Genomic DNA, 21,936 nt, shown 5'->3' on the forward strand with positions numbered 1-21,936 from the left:
TGGATCACTGCATGATTACCCGTTCTGTTCATTCCCTCTGGGGCACCTGGCATTTACCACTGTCGGAAGACAGGATACTGGGATAGATGGACCTTTGGTCTGACCCAGTGTGGCCGCTCTTATTTTCTTATCCAAGTTCCTCTGAGTAGCACCATTGTGCACTGCTGAGCAGCCACCGTGGTCCTCCACAGTGGTGGTTCCATTCCAGCGGGGGATGAAGCAGCCCCTACCCACAGGCCAAGACACCCACATTATTTCAATAGGATTTTAAGATATCCAAAGATATGAACGGTTTACCCCATCAAAAGAAAGTTAAAGTGACAGCTGCTATTTTACTGCAACATATAAACAAAGGATAGTTTAATTCCTAAAGAATGTCTTAAGAACCTGTACAACACCAAATTCCTGGGCCTTTCCAATGAGGCCTTGGAAGAATTTGCATCCAGCCGTTTTTAAAACAAGAACATGGCAGGGACTGTTTTAGAGGATACGCAAAATCTTTTATTCGTGTTTTGAAAAAAAGACCCTGTCACCTCAATGGGTCAAACTACAAACTGGAGGGGGTTATTTGCAGCCAGGAGCAGCACCGACCGAGAGAACATTTGTGCAGGCACTTCAGAAATGAAGCTCAGCTTCAAAATACAAAACACAACATTTGGCTTAGACTTTTAATACAAAAACACACCGATGTACGAAAAGGCTAAAATGTGACAAGCCATTGGAAATACTGTGATTAACATTCTTCCTTACACAGTAAAAAAACAAACCCAAACTGCTAAGAAGCATTGAAATGTACATTTTCCTTTCTCACCACACATCAGGCCATTCTCTACTCAAAAATCTTGGTTACAAAAAGCATGGCATCTTCACTAGGAACTTCACTGCAACAGGACTACTCTCGATGGACCAGCACAAATAAGCCCAGTAAAAAGAGGACGGCATACTGAAAAACAAAGCAGCAGGATCACGACTCAGAATGTGCGTTCAGCTCTACAGACTAACCGTAACAATAAACATGCTTAGAAGAGCAGCCACTAAGTACAGTTTAGCTTGTGTGTGTAGAAGCTTCCCCAGCAAACCAACAAGAAAATCATTTCCTAGTGTAATGTGACAAAAATAAATATGTCATACCTTAAATTTTGGGTAATCGTTCATTAGAATAGTCACAATTCCAATGTAGGGGACAAATCTACAAGAGAGAAAAAAAAATCACTTATTTCAGACAGTTTCCACTGAAGATTTCACAGGCTAGGTTGTGCCCTGAAATACGCACAAAGAAATTGCCAGACTGGAAGACAGGAGCGCTCCATCAAGCACAGGATACTCTCTATGAACAGTTGCTTCAGTGGAAGATGCAAAGCCTCCCCTAGGGAAAACTTCCCCCTTAACCCTCTTTAGATAAGAGGCTGGGTTAAGCTCTGAAGCAGTCAGGTTTCCTCCCTTCCTAAGTTCTTGGTTTTTGTTTTAAATCCCTGGTATTATATCTTGGGGTATTCTTGTTGTCCATAAATCTCCAACATTTTTTGAATCCTGTGAGCTCCTGGCCTCAGTGATATGTTGGGGCAATCAGTTTCTCCAGCTAATTATGCAGTGCTAAAAGAGAATTTTTCTTCAGTTTCAAGTTTGCAGCCTCTCAGTTTCACTGCATGTCCCTGTGTTCTTGTATCATGAGACAGGAAGACAGAGTTCCTCTTCTACTTTCTCTATAGCATTCATCATTTTGTATAACTATCATGCCCCTTCTTATTCTCTTATGCTAAGGTAAGCAACCACAATCTCTGCAGTCTCTTCATATGGGAGTTTTTCCAAGCTTCTAACCATTCTGGTTGCTTTCTGAAGCCCCTCTATTTCCGCTTTCCCCATTGTGATAGAAATCAGTGGTCCACATTCTATAATGTCATTAGAACACAGGCTCTCAAACTACATTGCACTGCGACCCCCTTCTGACAACAAAAATTACTACATGACCCCAGGAAGGGGGACCGAAGCCTGAGCCTGCTTGAGTCCAGCAGCCCCAGGCGGGAGGGCCAGAACCTAAGCCTGAGCCCTACTGCCCTGGGCAGGGGGACCAAAGCCAAAGCCCAGGGGCTTCAGCCTCAGTTGGGGGTCTGTAACCTGTGTCCTGCCACTCAGGGCTGAAGCCCTTGGGCTTTGGCTTCAGCACGGGCTTGGGCCCCAGCAAGTCCTACCGACCCCATTAAAAAGGAGTCCCGACCCACTTTGAAGTCCCAACCCACAGTTTGAGAACTGCTGCATTAGAAGATCTTCATTGTTATTCCCAATCCCCATACATTTGCTTCTCTGACTGCTGCTGTCCATTGAGCAGAGATCTTCACTGAACTGCCCGCAATGATGCACAGGACTTTTCTCTTAGCAGCTGGCTATTTTAGAACCCAACAGGGCATAGGAGTAATTCAGATTATTCCTCGTTATGCACATTACTTGGCATTTGTCAACAATGAATTTCATCTGCTCCAGTGTAGCCCATTCACCTCTTCTGGTTGGGTCCTTTTGAAGCCTGAGCTTTGACCAACCTAAATAATTGTATAATCCTGCAAATTCCCACTTCGCTGCATACACATGGGCAAATCTGTACCTAAAGCAACAAAAACGGATGTGTGGTGCACACCAAGTTAGTTATATCAGAAACAACCCACGCCACTTGCACTGTGAGCTGAGTGACATGGTTATCAGTACCCTGTTCACAATGAAAGTACTCCTCGATATACAAAGGGACGCACTACTTGTGGAGGGCATAAGGAGTGCAACGTCACACCCTCCTCCTGAATGTTCTGCGAGAGACTTGGACACTGCCCATGGCGGAGGCAGTACATTTAAAATCCCTGTTCGTCTCTGGTCACGCCCCCTTTTATAGCTTTGCAACTTGATGCCATTCAGAGGTGTCCTAGCAAGATTCGGGGTTCCTGGTCCCCGGGTGCCTGAAACACGTTGGGGTGTAGGACTGCTAACAGAATGCAGGTAGCAGTATCTGTTAAAGTGTAGGTGTCTTGGCATTTAGCCACCAATGCCATGAGGCAGTGTGCCTCAGTTTCCCCTTATACACAGTAGCGTAGGCCTGTTATGCTTTTGCTGCTGTGCCAAGCTTCCAGCCTGTTTACAGGTATAAGCTGAAAAGTAACGTGCTTGTGGGACTGTCTTGTCACCATCTCTAGCACGTACAGAAGTTTTTCCCAAAAATTAGGTATGTCACACATCTTCAAAGCGTTTACCATTAGTATTAACTCCTTCGTCCTGACCCATAGGTGGACTAACAAAAGATACAAGATAACCAGCCACTTTATGGCAGACAGACTCTGTTTACCCAGTCTGGTTTGTTCAGTGTCCACTGCATTTTTCAATTCCTTTGTGTACCATAGTAGGCATTCAGATACAGATTCTCCTGTCTCTTTGGAGAAGGCTCTTAATTCAGGTATGTGTGTGGGGTTTTGGCAAGGAAAGGGTGCACTGCAACCATGCCTGCCCTCGGCCCCTCCCTCTAGAATCTCTTTGTGTCGGGCCCCATCTGCTCCTGAAGCTTCCCAAATGCAACTTCCTCCTGCTGTGAAGAGACAATGTTATGTCTTGCAAGCATAGCAGGAACAGCATCCTTCAATGGAGTGCTTTGGATTGGTAAGATCCCCCCAGTCACCCCACTCTCTGTTCCCAAAAGGTCAGCTGGGTGGACTCTCCTGTGTCCCCCAAAAGGGAAGGTGACTCTGATCCAGCTGTAGCTGTGAGCCCACCAGCCATGACAGACCCTTCCACCGGCCAGGAAAATCCGCCCCCTTTCACTCAGGTCGAGCTTGCTTCCAGGTACATTCCCCTCCCCCAGGGAGATGATCACAGGACAGGCGCTGGCTCTACCCACCCCCTCCTGCAGGGTCCTGCCTTGAGCCCCAGGGCTACAGGAACTGGCCTCAACCATCCCTGCCCCCAATGGCCCATTTTCCACTGCTACCGAGGAATTAAAGAGACACTCTCCTATTTTTCCAGCAGCACATGTGACTTCACCCTCCCCTCTGGGACTTTCAGCACAAGATTCCTTCTTGCTGCTAACGAACCTAAAAAGATCTATCTGGCTTTAACATTAAACCCAGTAAGTTTATGGAGGAGATGGTATGATGGGATAACATGGTTTTGGTAATTAAATATTCATGGTAAACAGGCCCAGTGGCCTGTGATGGGATATTAGATGGGGTGGGAATTGAGTTACCCAGGAAAGAATTTTCTGTAGTATCTGGCTGGTGAATCTTGCCCATATGCTCAGGGTTTAGCTGATCGTCATATTTGGGGTCGGGAAGGAATTTTCCTCCAGGGCAGATTGGAAGAGGCCCTGGAGGTTTTTTGCCTTCCTCTGTAGCATGGGGCACGGGTCACTTGCTGGAGGATTCTCTGCTCCTTGAAGTCTTTAAACCACAATTTGAGGACTTCAATAGCTCAGACATAGGTGAGAGGTTTTTCGCAGGAGTGGTGGGTGAAATTCTGTGGCCTGCGTTGTGCAGGAGGTCAGACTAGATGATCATAATGGTCCCTTCTGACCTAAATATCTATGAATCTATGAAACCCTGGGACTGATTCTGCCACATCAAAAAAATCATTCCCTAGTAGAAACAGTGCAAAATTGTGTGCCACCGCTGCAACAGTTAGTGCAGCCCGCAAATCACCAGTTTCCATGTGTATCTTAACCAAAGGTCCAAGGACCTTATAACCTCCCACCAATTCTAATTCTGCCATTTTTTCCTGGTAACAAATCCTTCTCCTGGATCAGGTCCCTCCTGACCACAGAAATCTCTACACCAGTATCCCTCCAACCTTGGAGCACTGTGCCATTAAGCTTAACAGCATGCATATGCTCACTGCTTGGTTGTGTAGAAGCAACCTTTACAAATCCTGTGTGGAAAGAGGCAGTAGCCTGGGATACCACTGTGCTCCGAGAAGCAGCAGCTTCATGTGTTACCTGCTGCCTGTTTCCACTCAGCCAAGGACACTTATTCCTCAGGTGCTCAGTCAACTTACAATGATAGCACCTTCTGGGCTCCTCTGCTTGTACAGGAGACTTGGGACGAGTAACAGGGGAATGGGGAGGCAAACGCCCCGCCTCCTTTTTCCCAGGGGTAAAACGGTGATTCTGTTTTCCACCAACCCTCTACCCCTTTGTCAGTGGTTTATGTTTAATTGCAGCTTGTGATTGCTCATAAGAGTCTGCAAACCCAGCTAATTCCCCCACTGCATCCACCTTTTTGTCCCACAAATACTGTTTTACATCATCACTGCCCATATTCAGGACCTGTTCTTGAGTAACCAAATCACCCATTTCTTCAAAGCTTGTAATGCCTTTTCCCCTCATCCACTTGTCTAACAAATCTCTCATTTCATCTACATAGGCCACATTACTTAATCCAGATCCCCTCTTAAGACTCCTGAATTTTACCCTGTAGGTTTCAGGTGTAATCTGAAAATGTTTCAAAACCACTTGCTTAAATTTACCACAGTTTGAAGCATCAGCAATAGGCATCTTATTGAATACATCCAGAACTCTCCCAATCAATTTTGCAATCAAAGTAGTCATTTTTTGATCCTCAGGAATCGCATGGAGAGTGCACAGTCTCTCAGATGTGATGAAATATTTGGCAATATCACTGGATTCCTCATATTGCAGGCATAACCGTTCCCATTTGTGGATTTTTGCGGAAGTGGAGCTAGCTGCCGAAGAGTTTTGTCTCTTCCACTCCATTACAGCCAGTTCATGCTTCTGGGTTTCAATTTCGGCAGGTCTCTGGGCCTCAATTTCTTTGTCTTTCAACTCCCCCAGGGCTAGCTGCCTCTCTCTTTCCTTCTCCTGAGCTTGCTGCCTCTTTCTTTTATCTCCAGTTCTTTCAGTTGCAATAATCTCTGGTGCTCTCTCTTCTTTTCTGCAACTTGCAGCCTAAAAAGTTCCAACTTTGCAATCGCTTCACTGCTTTCACTCATTTTTCTGTTCCTACTTCCCTTTCCCAAAATAAAGGAACAGAAAACAACAAACCAGTAACCACTTTGTCTGTTCTCCAGCCACCACACTTAAAACTCACTTAAAATCACTACCAGTGTCTCAAAGCAATCAGATGGAACAAAGTAAGTCACCAAGCAAAATAAAGCAAAAACATGCAAGTCTAAGCCTAATACATTAAACTGATTACAGGTAAAATCTCACCCTCAGAAAAGTTCCAATAAGCATCCTTCACAGACTAGACTCCTTCCTAGTCCTGGCCCATTCCTTTCCTCTGGTACAGTCGTTGTTCGTTTCGGCAGACATCTTAGGTGGAAAGCAGGGGTGTTCTCATGACGGGGTGTTCTCATGACTGGCAGCTCCCTTTGTTCTATTCCACCCCCTTTTATAGCTTTGGCATAAGGCGGGAATCTTTTGTCTCTCTTGGTCCCCCCCTTTGGGAAGTACCAGATTTAAGATGGATTCCAGTGTCAGGGGACATGATCACACGACCTGAGAGACCCCAGCTTCCATTCTTCCTGGGCTGGCCCACAGGTACACAAGAAGGTTGGTAAGTAAACAGAGCCATTTACAACCAATTGTCCTAGTCAATGGAAGCCATCAAGATTCTAAACCACCATTAATGGCCCACACTTTGCATAATTACAACAGGGCCTCAGAGTTGTACTTCATATTTCTAGCTTCAGATACAAGAATGATACATACATACAAATGGGAGGAATATATTCAGTAGGTTATAACCTTTGTTATGATACCTTACAAGAGACCTTTCGCATAAAGCATATTCCAGTTACATCATATTCACACTCATAAGCATATTTCCATAAAACATATGGAGTGTAACATTACACTACTATGAAGTGAGTCTAAGACACCAGGAAGTTTTGAGACAGATGGACTCTACATAGATTTGACACCAGAAGTAGAGCCAGCGTTTGCCATTTTGGGGTGGGCCTGTGAAATGAACTTTCTGCCCCTATTGTCCCCTGGGACACAAAAGACAGGACTGAAGATTTTAGAGCTCTAGCAAGGAGATTCTTTGGGGGACACCCAAACTTTAACTAGCTCTTCAGGTCACCATCTGGGTCCAGCTGTAGGAGAAGTGAAGCCTAAGGCCTGTGCTGCGGGTCGTGCATACTTTAATATTTAGACTGGCTCTGTAAGGGACAATTATCCAGGTAAGGCAGGGATCTGAGGACAATGCACTCCAATCTGCCAGACAGTTGAGGTGAACATTCAGGTAAAGTTTAGCACTTACAGCTGGCCCCGGCATGATCCGACACACCGGCCGCTGTTGGCACAGACCCCGGGGTGGCCCTGGAGCCAGCATCACCGGCCACTGCTGATGTGGCCCTGGAGCCAACTGCTCAGATGGCTGCTAGGGCAGCACTGGGGGCACCGGAGCAGCAGCAGTCCCAAGGGCCACCCCGGAGGCCGTGGGAGCAGTGGTTCCCAAGGGCCACATAGAAGCAAGTGGTGGGAGGCAGTCAGCCCCCGCCGCCAGAGCAGGGGCCAGCTGTTGGCCCCATAACTCCCCCAGATCAGAGGTGTCCCAGGGCCCCAGGAGCTGTGAAGTTTGAGTCAGGGGTATTTATAGTGAAAGCCATGGACAGGTCACAGGCCGTGAATGTTTGTTTATTGCCCATGATCTGTCCATGACTTTTACTAAAAATACCCATGACTAAATCTTAGCCTTAATTATGCCTTCCAAAGTTCAGTCAGCCAATCATTTCTTTTAATCAAGCTAAAATGATTAATTTGATAGGAAAATATAAACACTCTTCAATACACCAGTTCAGCGTATGCTTTTCCTGAAAGCAACAAAAAGCTTTCTTAGTATTTAGCATCAACAAGTCGTTAAGCTATTTTGATCTTCAACTCCAATCAAAAGATAGTTTTTCTACTCCTCTTTGAAAATTTTCATCCAAGTACTACTGACATTAACTTGAAAGTGATTTTCTTTTGTTTCTTTTTAAATGTTAAGCTTGTGCCTTTACTTGATTCTTTATGGTGGGTAAAAGAAGCCTGAAAGCTTTCTATTGTAATTATCAAAAATATTCAGTTATGGATCCCTAGTTTTTCTGAGAACGTCTTTGGGCTCTCAGGGATGTTTCTTGAGCTCTTGTACCTTAACTGAAAGAAGCATTGAACCTTTAGCAGAGATGGCCTTTCTCCCAACTGTTCATTAAGCCGTAGAGTTAAACAGACATTAACTTTAAGCAGTCTGACTAAAAAATCCCCGCCATCTTCAGTTGCTGAACTTTCATTGTCTTAGCATTTGTGCCAAAACTGCACCAGGTCCCAGGTCACCAGGCACGCAAGACCTGAATTTTGAATGTAAAAAGCCTTTCCAGCCTTCTTTATCCATTATAAAGCAGTGAAAGGGTACGCTCCCACTGCAGATCAGCTTTAATCGAGTTCCAGAAGGGGCTACATGACAACTCATCCACCTCCAAGACAGGAAATGAGCAGAATCCTGGAGGACAGTTCACACATGGCTACCTTTGGTCAAGGCAAGCCAAGAAGTGAACTTGCCTTTGTTACTCAATTCCACACATTACCTGCTGACACGCCACTTTAATCAGAAACTCCAACAGGGAAGAACTCAACAGAAGAAAGCATTTTCCAGTTCACACTGGAGACAAGCACTGGTCAGAGCACACCCTCCTCTGCTGGATAGCTTTACTTACCCTCTCGCTCGCCCCACCACGTCTTTCTTCTCCAGCCAGTGCTGCCCTTGTTTGTACAGCCCTCTGTCATCAACAGCATTGTTGTCTCCCTTTGTCAAAAATTTGATGTCTCCATTTTGCCTTACAAAGAAAAGAGACCACAGGTCACAGATGAGCCACTAACAGATATTCTAAGCAAGCACAATGACTGCAGGGACTAAGATACACAAACATTTCAAACACACAGGTTTGTCAGAGGTCCCAGTCAAGAGGAGCCCTCCCCCTTCAAAGCATTTTTGGAAGGGCAGATTAAATATTTAGAAACATTTAAAACACGAGAGAGAGAGAGCGCTCCTGGCCCCACTAATTCCAAAACATTGATGTTCTTTCCTAGGAGTTTCTGGATGACACTGATGGGATGTGTGATTGCTTCTCTCTTGGTAATTCTCTCTCCTGCTTCTGATCCTTTTTGCCTCCCTTTCCACCTGCAGTGTCTCCTGATACTTCCTTCCACCTTTCTAGAGCTCCCAAGTGATGCATATTTCCAAGTGGCATCCACAAAATGGTGCTACCAACTGGTCTTCAGTGCATTCCAATCACTTGTGAATGGTCCCTTGAAAGCATGTGCCAACTGGAGCTGCTCTTATAGCTTGGTTCAGCATGTCATGAGCTTCCCAGTCTGCAGGCCTACTGTCAAATCAATCGCCTGAAGGAAAGGACGTGGAAGCTTTTCATTGTGTGCACTCCCTCCACTGCACTCGAGCCTATGGGTGCTCTGACACAGTCTGCAGCCAATAAGCAGAAAGTCCAAGAGGAACACAGAGCCAGCTGCATTAGAGTAGCAGCAGGAGTGTCCTTAAAGTGTCTTAGATAAAGACGGCCTTGTCACAGGTACAGTACATGAAGCCTGCCTCAGACAGCTTATTGCTGCAATTCAGCAACAAGTGAGAATGTCAAAATAGGAGTGTACAGTGCAGGTCTGCTACTCTCAAAAAGGATTCGCAAAAAGAAAAGGAGTACTTGTGGCACCTTAGAGACTAACCAATTTATTTGAGCATAAGCTTTCGTGAGCTACAGCTCACTTCATCGGATGCAAAAGGATTATGCAACAGTGGCTTCTTCTTGCAGTGCAGATCTGAACCCTGGAGATACTAGCTATCAGAATAAGCAGGTGACCTGAGTGCCAAACATAAGTTGCCACTCCTTCTCATCCTTATTAGCCCTGCAGAGTCCCCAAGCTCTGGGAGGGGGAAACTGGATTCTAACCTGTCTCACAAAGTGACAGAACTGTTAGAATTTACTTGACAGCAGAATCTTTACCTCTGGAGGTAGAGAATGAATCCAGTTTAGTTCTTAGTCCAGAAGCACTTTGTAGGGCTGATGGGTAGAACACACTTTCCTTTATAAACAAAGGAGATTTGATCTGGAGTCAGAGGAAAATATGAATCTGCGCATTTTTGGTTTTCAATAGGCTACAGAGTCTCATACGGACAGCCCATTACTACACAATGGAAATTGTAAATCAGGAAGCTAGAGGTTTTGGCCACTGGGTAGAGAACAGCTGAGCGTTTTGGTATCCAGGGAGAAACAGGAGGCAGCTTAAGTCTAGGGTAAATACTCAAACTCGCTGCTGGTGATGGCAGAAATGTCAAAAATTAAGCAGTTATCTTTATATGTCAGAGTTAACACCCATTGAAATGAATGTGGCAGGTCAGACCTCAGACCTGTTGCTTCAGGCTGTCTGCTCTGCTTCACACTGCTCATGGTTTTAAAGGTTATCTTTACAAACAGGAGGACTAGATTTAATACTAAATGTAACCTGAGATTCTGGGAAAGACGGTGGATTCCACAGAATGCAAAGCACAAGGCCTTGCCTATAGTCCATTCATCCCTGGCCATCTCAACACTCAGCAACAGCTGAACAGATTCATATAATTCTTTAAAAAAAGTTTAGCTCTGAGGTAAAGCCAAGGATGGGAAGTTTGGGAAGGAAGAGGAAAGTTTAGTAAAGAATCCACATCTCAGCCTTAGCGACACCTGAACTGGTTGCATGCAGGAGAAGACTGGATGACCTCACAGGTTTTTTCTCTTCTAGCAACTATCTGTCAAGGCAGTGCAAAAATCTAGTAGTATGTATTAATAAAAGAAAAAAGAATGAGAAGGACCTCTTATGTGGGTAAATTTCACAGATTAATCTTAAAATACTGTACATGCAATGTGACATTGGAACCACCAAGACGTCCATATTTCCCTATTTTATTTTTAAATTCAGGATGTCCAAGTGCAGTTCTACTCTGAGAAGAGACTAAAAATATCACAATGGGTTTTCTTTATTGATCAAGATTTGTGTATAAATAAATAAATAGCAAAGAGACTGGTCCTATTAACTAGCAGATCTGGAACCCACCCTGAAAGGAGAGTGAAGCGGGGCTGCCCAAGGACAGCAGCTGGCTGAAACTGAAGTCTGGCAAGACAGATCACGCTGGTGGGGAGGGAAGCACTTTGTAGAACTCATCACGACTAACATCACCCCCACCATTGAAGCATCCTACCCTCCAGATGTTGAGATGATTCACAACTTTGGGGTCATTCTACACCCCAGTTTCTAGGTACCAACATAGCTGTAGCTACTAGAACTGCATTGAGGCTGAAGGTGAAAAGCCACGCTATCTATCAAAGCGATTTGGCTGTGGTAATCCTCGCACATGTGACTTCTACACTCCATTACTACAATTCATTGTGTCTAGGAATGACTCCATCAGTCCTGATAAAAGCTCCAGGTTATTTGTAATGTAGCACCACCACCTACTGGGAGCCCATCACCTCTAGACACCACTCTCTGCCTTGGCTCTCCATGGAATATAGGATCCAATTTAAGAGTCTCAAATCCCTCTACGGGACTGTCCCAAATTAGCTGAGGAACTGCCCCCATGTGTGACCACCACCACATGCCACTGGAAACATGGAAGAGGGAGTCTCATGAACACAGGATGGAGTTTTCTTGGAAGCTGGCTCAGAACTGCAGAACTTGCTCAAGGAAAAAATCAGAATGACCATCTCACCCACTTCAGAACAAAACGCAAGACTCACTCTGGCTCTAGGTTTATAGACAAGGAATGATACAGTCCAGGTAACCAGGACTTCCTAAGGTAGATATACCCTGTCCCAGAATGAGAACAAGAGAACTGGCATATTAAAAACCAACACGTTTTAAATTAACACACTACATATATCTAAAGGATCCCAAAACAAATATATAGAAGTCACTTCACTCACCACTGAAATGCAATCACCTCTGGGGCTATATAACAGAGATATGAACCCTATCCAGCAGTATGGGACAGGAAATGAACAATACTGTATTCCAGTAACGTTGCAGAGGAAGTTAAGGGAGGCAGAATTGCCCATAGTTGGTCAGGACTCCAGGATTAGCCCCGAACTTGTGAAAAATGGCAAGAGATCTTTAGCACAAGTTATAAGGACCTGACAGTAATTCACCTGAAGACCATTCCAGCAGCACACTATTTCCTGGCACTCTGGTAGGACACTGGGTGAGTGCTGAGGTAAGAGCCTTCACAGCACTTCCTGCAGAACCCAGGCTTTCCTTGATGTCTCCCATCCACTTACCAACCAGACTATTTTTTGAGATAAGCACAGCCCAAGGTACATGGCTATAGACATTTGCTATACAATTACCCCAGACGCGATACGTACTTTTCATGAATTTTCAAGACTCGATGAACTATTGGAATTTCCCTTCCTTCTATCCTAAAGACCACGATTTCTCCCACCCTGATGGGATCTTCAATTCGGTTGGTTAAGAACAGGAGATCTCCTCTGTAAAAAGCAGTCTCCATGCTGCCACTGAAAGACAAGGAAAATAGAAATTATGAAACAAGGGCATTTGAAAAACTAGAATCAGTGTTTGAAATCTATATGGTTTCAAGTAAACCCCAGGAAATCCTCCCTTAGGAAAGAGCCCCTGAGGAAAACAATCAAAATATTGAAATCACTGAGATGCTTTGATATAGACAAAGTAATCCCATAGTTGTAAGACAATCAAGACAAATATATACAGAGGATCATTAAATTACATCCCCTCTCCTCCACTTGGCCCTCCTTTCTATTCTCTTAAGACTTTATCCCTTCCTTTCCCTACAAAACATACAGCTTCACCCCAAAAAAACAAAAGGTTAATAGGAATCATTACAAATGTACACACGCCTTGTTAAGGTCATGTTTAAATAATTTTGGAAAAAAGGGAATGTTAATGATAAAACAAGATATGATCAATATACAATATGTTACTTAGCACAGTTAATCTGGTATGAAGATATGCACCTATATATCAAGACAATGTAATTGTAATATCTTATGGCTCATCACCCAAAGTATCCATAGTCTACCCCCTCGCTCCCCCCTCAAAACTAAGAGTCCCTGAGGAAAGCAGTTGAAGCCAAGACATTTCAGTTTCACCCACACTCTGCTTTGATTTCCCACCACTGGCAGCCATCAGCTTTACCACCACCATGCCAACCAGGCAAGGCTCTCTGGTATCCAGACTGACTCTTAGTGGTAAAGAGACTAGTGGCTACCAGCAACTTGTTTCCCCGCACTGCTAGAGCTGCACCAGGACTACTGCAATGGTGGGAAATTTTCGGCCATGTCTGTGCTACAGACTTTGGTTGATGCAAGTTTTGTCTGCATGCAGTAGCTGAAATTAGCACATTGCTTTGGTGTGGGCATACTTGGCTGCTTCCATTGGCGCTACGCATATTCACCCAGAAAACTTGTGCAAAGTGCAATGCAGTGCACCACAAGTATGTATCCAGTGTGCCATCTGCTGCAATGCCTTTTGGGGGATTTTTGCAATGTGTTGTAGGATAGTAATGACTCACCCAAGGATCTGCAGGAGCTAGCAGTTTTCAGCATGCAACTTTCTCCATCCCATAATGTCATCCATATCCCACAATTTTCTCACCTTTGTAAAAAATCCCACTCTGACAGAAGCACAGAGCCTGCAGAACTCTGCACTGTTCTCCCAAATGTTGCAAACTCAAGACGTGCGATTCTCCTGTACTTGCAGACCCACAGAAAGTACAGCAACAACGGTGGACACGAGGATTTCTTTGAGAACAGTTTGCTGAGCAACATTGCAAAGAATAGTTCAAGGTTGTTGGTGACATTCATGGAGCAGCTGCAGATGGTGGAGAGCAACTTTTGGGCCCCCAAAAGGAGCACTGACTGGTGGGATCACATCTTAATGCAGCTTTGGGACAATGAGCATTAGCTGCAGAACTTTTGGGTATGCAAGGCCACATTCTTGGATCCGTGTGCCAAGCTCATCCCAGAGCTCCAGTGCATGGACAACAGAATGAGAGCTACATTGACAATAGAGAAGCGAGTGGCAATCATGCCCTGGAAGTCTGCAATGTTGGATTACTACTGGTCAGTGGGAAATCATTTTGGAATTGGGAAATCCAGTGGGGGCTGTTGTGATGCAAGTGTGCAGGGCTATTAATAGTCTCCTGCTATGCAGGACGGTGACTCTCAGCACTGTGAAGGACATAGTGGATGGATCTGCAGCAATGGGATTCCTGAACTGCCCAGGGGCGGCAGACGGCATGCACATCCCTATTTTGGTACCAGCTCGCCTTGCCCCCGAGTACAGCAACAGAAAGGGCTACTTTTCTATGATTATGCAAGCGCTGGTGGATCATCAGGGATGCTTCACAGATATCAATGTGGGCTGGTCAGAGAAGGTGCATGATTTCTCCCATCTTGACGAAAACAGGACTTTTGCAAAAACTGCAACCAAGGACATTCTTTCTTGACCATTGGATTACCATTTGGCACTACTGAAATGCCAACAGTGATTCTGAGGAACCCAGCCTATCCCTTGCTCCACTGGCTCATGAAGTTGTCCACTGGGCATGGGGACAGCACCAAGGAAATATTCAACTACCATCTCAGCAGATGCAGAATGACAACTGAAGGGGCACTGGTGGTGTTTACCCAACAGATTGGGATATTTTTCTCATGGAAAACCCATTATTATAGCTGCCAGTTGTGTTCTGCACAGTATCTGTGGGGCAAAGGGAGAAAAAAAGCTTCCATCAGAGTGGAGAGCAGGCTGTCTACTGACTTTGAAGAGCCCAACAACATGGAGGTATGCAGTTGAGGGAGGCTTCGAAAATTCACTTTAGTGGTCAGTTACAGCAGTGTTTTGTGTGGAAGCGTTCTCTGGGCCTGGAGCTTTGGGTGCTGCAAAGAATTGCATAGTGCTTGCTGTACATTTATAACTATGACTGTTCATTTTACTGAAGCTATGAGTTCTGTGGTGCTTGGTTTGCATTTACAAATATTGTTTGCTTTAACTACCACTATGCATTCTGCATTTGTGAACTAAGATAATTTGGTTCTCCATAAACAAAACTTTGAATGGGAATAAATAGTGCAGAAAATCAATGTGCAAAAACACCCCACAGGCAATGTTATACAGATTTTTAACCTAACTTAAAGGGGTGAAAATTTAAAATTATAAACTAAGTAAACACACGTCCACTTGAGTGCACAAATGTTGTTCATTGTGGGCCCACATACACCAGCCGTTGTTCTTGCAGGTCAGTATGTGAGGCTGTGGTCTTCTCTGTTGTCTCCCAGGGTGGAGCGGTAGGCATGTGCCCTCATGATGCCATGAGTATGTTGGAGGGTGTAGGGAGCAGCAATCACGGAGTTCTCCAAGTACTGCAAAGGATAGAGTGTCCAGGAGTTATGGACCAGTAGTCTTTACATTTGCTACCTGAGAAGACCCATAATGTCTTGGAGTATTTTCCCCACTCCTTGTCTTGCTGGGACTCTTGGGCCTTCCTACTGTCCCCTGTCCTTTTCCATGCTGTTCATATTGGCCCTCCAAGCCTATTGTTCCTTGTCTGATGCAACACTGGCTTGTAGGACTTCATTGGACATGTCCTCCATAGTCCTCTTCTTTCACCTCGTCCTCGGGGTCAGGCATTCTGCGGGTGTAGAGGGCACATCCTTCAAGGCTGCCATGACAGAAGCTACTGATAAAAAACACAGATGTGACATTGGATTTACAGGCACATCCATTATTCACATAAGCCCTTAAGAAATGCTTATTAACACTTCAGCTTTGGATCACCTTGGTACAGCACCACTTTCCGGCCCCAGCCACAATAAATATTATCACCAGGTGTGGGGAGAAGAATCTTCTGTTGTATGAAGATATAAAAGTTCATTCCCTATCCCATCAGTATGAGTATAGGGCAGGGGTTCTCAAACTTCATTGTACCACGACCCCCTTCTGACAATAAAAATTACTACACTGACCTCAGGACGGGGGACCGAAGCCTGAGCCTGACCAAGCCCCGCTGCCCTGGGTGGGGAAAAGTCAAAGCCACTGCCCCAGGCAGGGAGCCAAAGCCCAAGGTCTTCAGGCTCGGGTTTGGAGGGGGGCTGGTAACCTGAGCCCCACCACCCACGGTGGAAGCCTTTGGCCTTTGGCCCCAGGCAGGGGGCTTGGGCTTCAGCCCCGGGCCCCAACAAGTTTGACACCAGCCCTGGTGACCCCATTAATATGGGGTCCCAACCCACAGTTTGAGAACTGCTGGCATAGGGCAATGGTACTGAACACTGGCACTGTTTTCCACAGGCAGTGGTAATTTTAGCTGATCTCCCCCAAGGCTCACAAAGGCACAGAGAACACAGCTGCTAATGGCATCCTAAAACCACACTGGCCTATATTCTGCTAGCCTGTTTACTACAAAGGTACGAGCCAATCTCATCGAAGAGCAACTTGGGAAAGTATCCTACCTTGGAGGAAGGAATAAAGCAGCCATTCCTAGAAATCTCTGGGAGAAGACTGCAGAGTATCTCCATGAAAGTTTCATTGAAATCTTTCCAGAGGACAAAAGGGACATCCCTATGCACATAAAGCATGCTGCATGGCCCACCCACCATCTAACCCACCGGGGAATGAAAGACAGATGACAACACTACCTCCTCTTGTAGGAAAAGTTGTTCCTTTTGCCTTTCTTCTTAACTTGGGGATGGGCCAGGCACCGTCCTTACATTTAAACATTGCAAGGAAAGGTATGCACACACTTATCCGAGTTCCCTTTCCCTTCATCAGGCTCATCCACACTTGCCAGGAGGGACTGTGGCGGAGTCTCAAGCAGTTCCTGGTTTGTAGCATGGCCAAAGTCCTGGCTGTGTGTCGTCATCCTCACTTTGCACAGTTGTGGTCGGTCTCAGACTTTTCCAATGTATCCGCAATGGTGTGCGGGGTGCTGGTGGGGTCTCTGCCAGGTATGGCATGCAGTCTTTGAAGAAGCGGCAGATCTACCGCACAACACCTGGTCCATTGTTGTGCTCCCTGGTCTCGTGGTATCCCTGGCAAAATTCCTTAACTTTCACACAGCTGCCGATTCCAGTCGTACCTTTTGCCTGCGTTCCCCATGCAAGCTGCCTGTAGATGTCCATAGCTGTGCTTGCACAGCCTCTTCTTCCCACAGGCCTGTGAGATCCAATACTTCCCCTCTACTCCACGCAGGAGCACATCTAGTACTCCTGTGTGCATGAAGCAGACACGGTTAGTTGGGCACCTGCACACAAGGGTGAGCTGCTAGGTGTGCTTGCCAAGGTGGGCAATCAGGAAAAGGGATTTCAAAAATATGCAGGGGGTTTTAAGGAGGAGATGATTCTGGTCTCTGTTAGCCCTGCCCAGTGGAGTTTAAAATTGTGACCAGAGCAGTCACTGTCACAGGGAATGGGGCATTGTGGGACAGCTGCTGGAGGACTGTTAGGGTTAACACAGGTCATGCAGCATCTACACTTGCACAGTGTTGACCTCAGAGGTGGTTTTACTGCATGAGTAAACAGCGTGCTTACGTTGACCAGAAAATTTGCGTAGTAGATACGTACACAAATAGGTCAATGCAACGTAACTTACGTCAACTTAACTTCGTAGCGCAGACCAGGCCTTAAGGTCAGTTTAGACACATTCTTTGTGAATCCACATTATGCTCAAAATAGAAGGGCTCTCAAGTTCCCAGACAGACTGTGCTGGAGATCGGTTCTTGTGATTCAGCATGTCTCCTCAAACAATCTCACTGCAAGCACTCCTACTCAAATTTTTTCTTGTAAATGGCAGAACATTACAGCATCCCTAACCTTTTTAATTGCAAATAAAATCATCATATAAAGAAATGAACTTCAAGCACTACATGTATTCCCATTGTGCCTGGAGATACTAGGCGAAGGTTGCTTGTCAGAAGAGAACATAATTTCACTGAAAAGGGAAAGTGAGTTTATGGCCTCCCATCTTACTCAATGGGAAGTGGGTGAAGTGCCTCTCATCAGCACTCTGAGGAATCAGCAGTAAGAGAGAAGTTTCACTAGTTTGTTTTCAAAAGTGACGTGATGCAAAAGAATGACAAGCTGCATAGCCAATGTCCCCAGAGACCTGGACCTGTGAAGTCAGTACATGTACATTCTGGGGAAGCCAGTACCTGCAATAGGTACAGTAGAACCTCAGTTACGAACACCTCGGGAATTGAGGTTGTTCATAACTCTGAAATGTTCGTAACTCTGGTTACGTCATGGTTGTTCTTTCAGAAATTCACAACTGAATATTGACTTAATACAGCTTTAAAACTATGATACAGAAGAAAAATGCTGCTTTTAACCATCTTCATTCAAATGAAACAAGTACAGAAACAATTTCTTTTCCTTGTCAAATATTTTTTAAACCCCCCACCCTTTTCTTTTTTTAAGTAGTTTACGTTTAACACAGTACTGTGCTGTATTTGTTTGGTCTCTGCTGCCACCTGATCGCGTACTTCCCATTTCAAATGAGGTGTGTGGTTGACTCGTCAGTTCGTAACTCTGGTGTTCGTAACTCTGAGATTCTATTTTATAGCCACTGCCGCAGGAATTTCAGCAACAGGAAGCTATTTCAAGTCATAACTTGCTGACACCAGCCCCACTCATTTCCTATTGCATTTCTTAGCTCACACAGATGCCATGTGAAAGAATTTCCCATTGAGTCATATGCAGTGTTCAGCAAAATCTATGGAAGTGGGAAGGACAACTTGCCGAGTAGTCTTAGAGCTCATCAGATGGCCAGAAAATAGATCTCTGGGCATGGAACAGAGTGGTCAGCACACTCCTAGCCTTGTTACAAGAAAGCAGCACAACACGTTCAATCGCAAGCCAAGACACTAAACAATTCTGTTCACATTTGTTATACTCATAGCAATCATAAGTTTCCCTGCTGAGTGTCTCCATCTGTTACATTGACTTCCTCACGATATCAATTTCACTGCCATTAAGAGCTCGTCATGTACTTTAAATATACATGTAGCAGCAAGATGGAAAACAATGAAGACGGGGGAAATAATGCATTTATATTTTCTGTTGTATTCCACAATTTAGTTTCAGTTCAAGTTGCTATCCTTTTGAGAAGATAATCTTTATAACATAAATAGATGCACCGCTGTAATGGTAACCCAATCTTGCTGAGAATCAATAGACACCCCCCACCCCCTCTACTTTACCTATGACCTCCCTCCTTCGTCACTTCTTCCAGACATCTTCATGCTCACTTCTATGCTATCCCTTAGGCCTGGAATGTCTGCACTGAACCCATCCATAAGGCCACTACACTTTCTTCCTTCCGTGGCCCACAAAGTCACAAGACCTCCTTGTCATCCCCCAGATCAGCCTAAGGAAGCTCAACGATGGTGGTGGGTGATCTGCAACTCTGGGGCCTGCATCCACTGGCTTCTTGGACTCCTCTGAAGAGCAGTGGGCTGGAAGAACAAGAACTAGACTAAAAGAAAGTCTGGCTAAAAATATACAGGAGATGCTGAACATTCAAACAATATATGAATGAATACTTCTCAGCCAAGCCATCTTTAAGCCAGTGTTGCTGAAATTCTATAAAGACTGAATCATTTGTGTTCCTTCCCTGAATGGAAATGTTCAGCCTCCCCTCCTCTCAAAGCCAGATCCACGTCATGCCCCATTAGCCGCACTTCATGAGAAATCTGAAAGTCAAACGATTTTTACCTGAGTACCACTACAATGGGACTTTCACTTCCTGTAACCACCATTAGCCCCTTCCAGATCATTAAAGCTGAGGAGACAATCATCCCAAAGTTCAGCACCTGATAGTACAGCTGCAATAAGAAAAAGACACTAGGTTAAGGGAGCACAAACATGGACATGTAGTAACCTTATAGGGGTGATGTTGTGGAGAATGAGGAAAACAGATTTCCAACAAGTGAGTGACTATGAGGCAATGCCTTTGTAAGTGTGCTAGGTCTGAAGCAGTGGCAGATTTACTGTGAAACAGTATGTGCCCTGGCTCGGGTCTCGCGGGCCAGGCACTTGGGCAGCCCGCTCCATGGGGGGAACTGCAGGGGCAGAAGCTGTGGGAGGCAGTAGAACAGGGAGGGAGGGAGACTCACCCGCAGCCTCAGGGGAGCAGGCGGGAGGTGCGGGTGGCGATGAGAGATGCAAACACACGCCAGAGGATGCAGGAAGAGTACAGGGTTGCCGCACAGCTGGCCGGAGAGAAGCGGCTGTTTGGAGGTGAAACTGCCGCTTCTCTCCAGCTGCGTGGCTGCCCCCTGCTCCTCCTGCCCATGTTCGCGCTGCTCGCCGCTGCCTGGTGAGTGGTGGCTGGGCGCAGCCCACCGCAGGGGGGAAAGGCCAGGGGATGGGCGATGTTTCGGCTCTCCTCCCGACCAGACAGGAGAGCTGACAAAGCACGAAAGGGGGGGGGGGGAATTTGCACTCTTTCAAAGGCTGCAGTAAATGACTTCCCTCCAAAGTTGTGGGCAAGAGAGCAGTGAGAATCTGAGTCCAACTCAGTTCCACTCAGGGCTTGTCATGGATGTACAGCTGCATGCTGCCTGTTACTCAGAGATAAATGCACAATCAATCACGAGCTAGCCTCAGACGGTAAGCTCTTTTGGCACAAGGATGTAGGCTTAATATATTTTTGTGTAGTGCCATGTCCTGTATGGCACTTTATAACTAATGAACATGAACTATAGGATGCATATATACCACTTTTAAGCAATCATACAGAGATTTAGGTAATTGGAGCATTTAAATCCTGAGCTAAAAGGTTTTGATCTGGAATTTCCCAAAGCATAGCACAGAGTCAGTTAATATAATGTTTTCGTCTAAGCTTTGGCCCTTCAGTTGTGGTGTAGTCTTTTTGTGCTCTGCTAAATAGCTGCTGTGTTCTACCACAGAGGTAGCTACCTTTCAGGAGTGGCGAAGTGATTTCTCTATACTCCTTATCCACCCAACAAGAATATTCAGAGGATTGATTTAGTTAAATTTAAAGCAATTTCTGATCATCAGAAAATAAATATTTTGAAAAACCTTCCCCTTGGAGTCTGGCATGATTAGGAGGACAGACAGTTTATAGTTAACCTTAAACTTCTGAAAAAAAGAATGAGGGGGGGAGGGGAGATAATAGAGAATGTTCTTTTTCTTGGCTGCGTCCCGGGAGAGCGGGGGGGCAAAAATGAAGCTGAGCACAGGGCCCCACTAACTCTAAATCTGCCACTGGTCTGAAGCCCAAGAACGGGATGCTCCTCCACTAATGGGCCACTCGATAGACAAAGGAGTCAGAGCAGGGGGGCAGCGCGCTGCAGCGACACTCAGAACGAATCCGTGCGACCCCCCAGGGCCACTGCCAACCTGCTCAGGCCTGGGGACGAGCGTCGGGGGCTCCAAGGCTAGTCACTGCGGTTCCTCACCGGCCACACGAGCCAAAGCCCGTCCCCACGCCCCTCACCCGGCTCAGCTCCGTGGGCGGGCGGACTGAGACGCTGGCCGGAAGGAAGAGGAGGCGCCGGCTCTTACTTCCGCCCCAGACCGCCGGGCTCCCATGGGCCATGCTGGGCAGCTCCACGGCCTGCGGCAACAGGACGCCCCAGGCCAGGGCTCCCCACGGGCGCCTGGTCCGGGCCTGCAGGGCAGGCTGCGCGTGACCAGAGCCCAGAGCCCCGCCAGGCCCGGGCGCTCCGAGGGGGGAGGGGAGCAGCAGGAGCGGCCAGGCCACGCCAGCCCCAGCGCTGGGGGCCTCACCTGCCGCTTGTTCATGCGCCGCACATCGTCCAGAAAGTCCAGGGAGAGCATCGCCGGAGCCTCCGGCACCGGCCGCCAGCGCGCCACTTCCGCTTCCGGTCTACGGCCCCGCTTCCGGCGGCGGCTGCCCCAGACCCCGCCCACAAAGCG

The 21,936-nt window shown here is 46.2% G+C and overlaps 1 protein-coding gene across 3 annotated transcripts; it reads right to left on the reverse strand.

Moving 5' to 3' along the window:
- Nucleotides 1-478: 478 nt before the first annotated feature.
- Nucleotides 479-21,915, reverse strand: SEC11A (SEC11 homolog A, signal peptidase complex subunit). Of its 3 annotated transcripts, none has more exons than XM_084641322.1 (6): nt 21,787-21,915; nt 19,747-19,856; nt 12,370-12,519; nt 8,677-8,796; nt 1,132-1,189; nt 479-943 (listed from the first exon to the last, which is right to left on the reverse strand). In XM_084641322.1, the coding sequence occupies exons 1-6, from the start codon at nt 21,835-21,837 to the stop codon at nt 893-895; spliced, it is 540 nt and encodes a 179-aa protein (XP_084497448.1). In that variant the 5' UTR covers nt 21,838-21,915; the 3' UTR covers nt 479-892. The 3 variants fall into 3 exon arrangements, with proteins under 3 accessions (XP_084497448.1, XP_084497449.1, XP_084497450.1); XM_084641323.1 differs by lacking the exon at nt 21,787-21,915 and adding an exon at nt 21,397-21,537; XM_084641324.1 differs by lacking the exon at nt 21,787-21,915 and adding an exon at nt 21,456-21,477.
- Nucleotides 21,916-21,936: the final 21 nt, after the last annotated feature.

The sequence above is a fragment of the Lepidochelys olivacea genome, assembly GCF_965140295.1.
Source record: "Lepidochelys olivacea isolate rLepOli2 genome assembly, chromosome: 10".
NCBI classification, from domain to species: Eukaryota; Metazoa; Chordata; order Testudines; family Cheloniidae; genus Lepidochelys; species Lepidochelys olivacea.

Coding starts and splice junctions, on each gene's coding strand:
- SEC11A (XM_084641322.1), bottom strand. CDS start 21,837: ATGCTCTCCCTGGACTTTCTGGACGATGTGCGGCGCATGAACAAGCGG. Junction 12,520..19,746: donor CCCATTGTAGTGGTACTCAG/GTAAAAATCGTT, acceptor CTTGTCTTTCAG/TGGCAGCATGGAGACTGCTT. Junction 8,797..12,369: donor GTCTTGAAAATTCATGAAAA/GTACGTATCGCG, acceptor TTTCTTTGTAAG/GCAAAATGGAGACATCAAAT.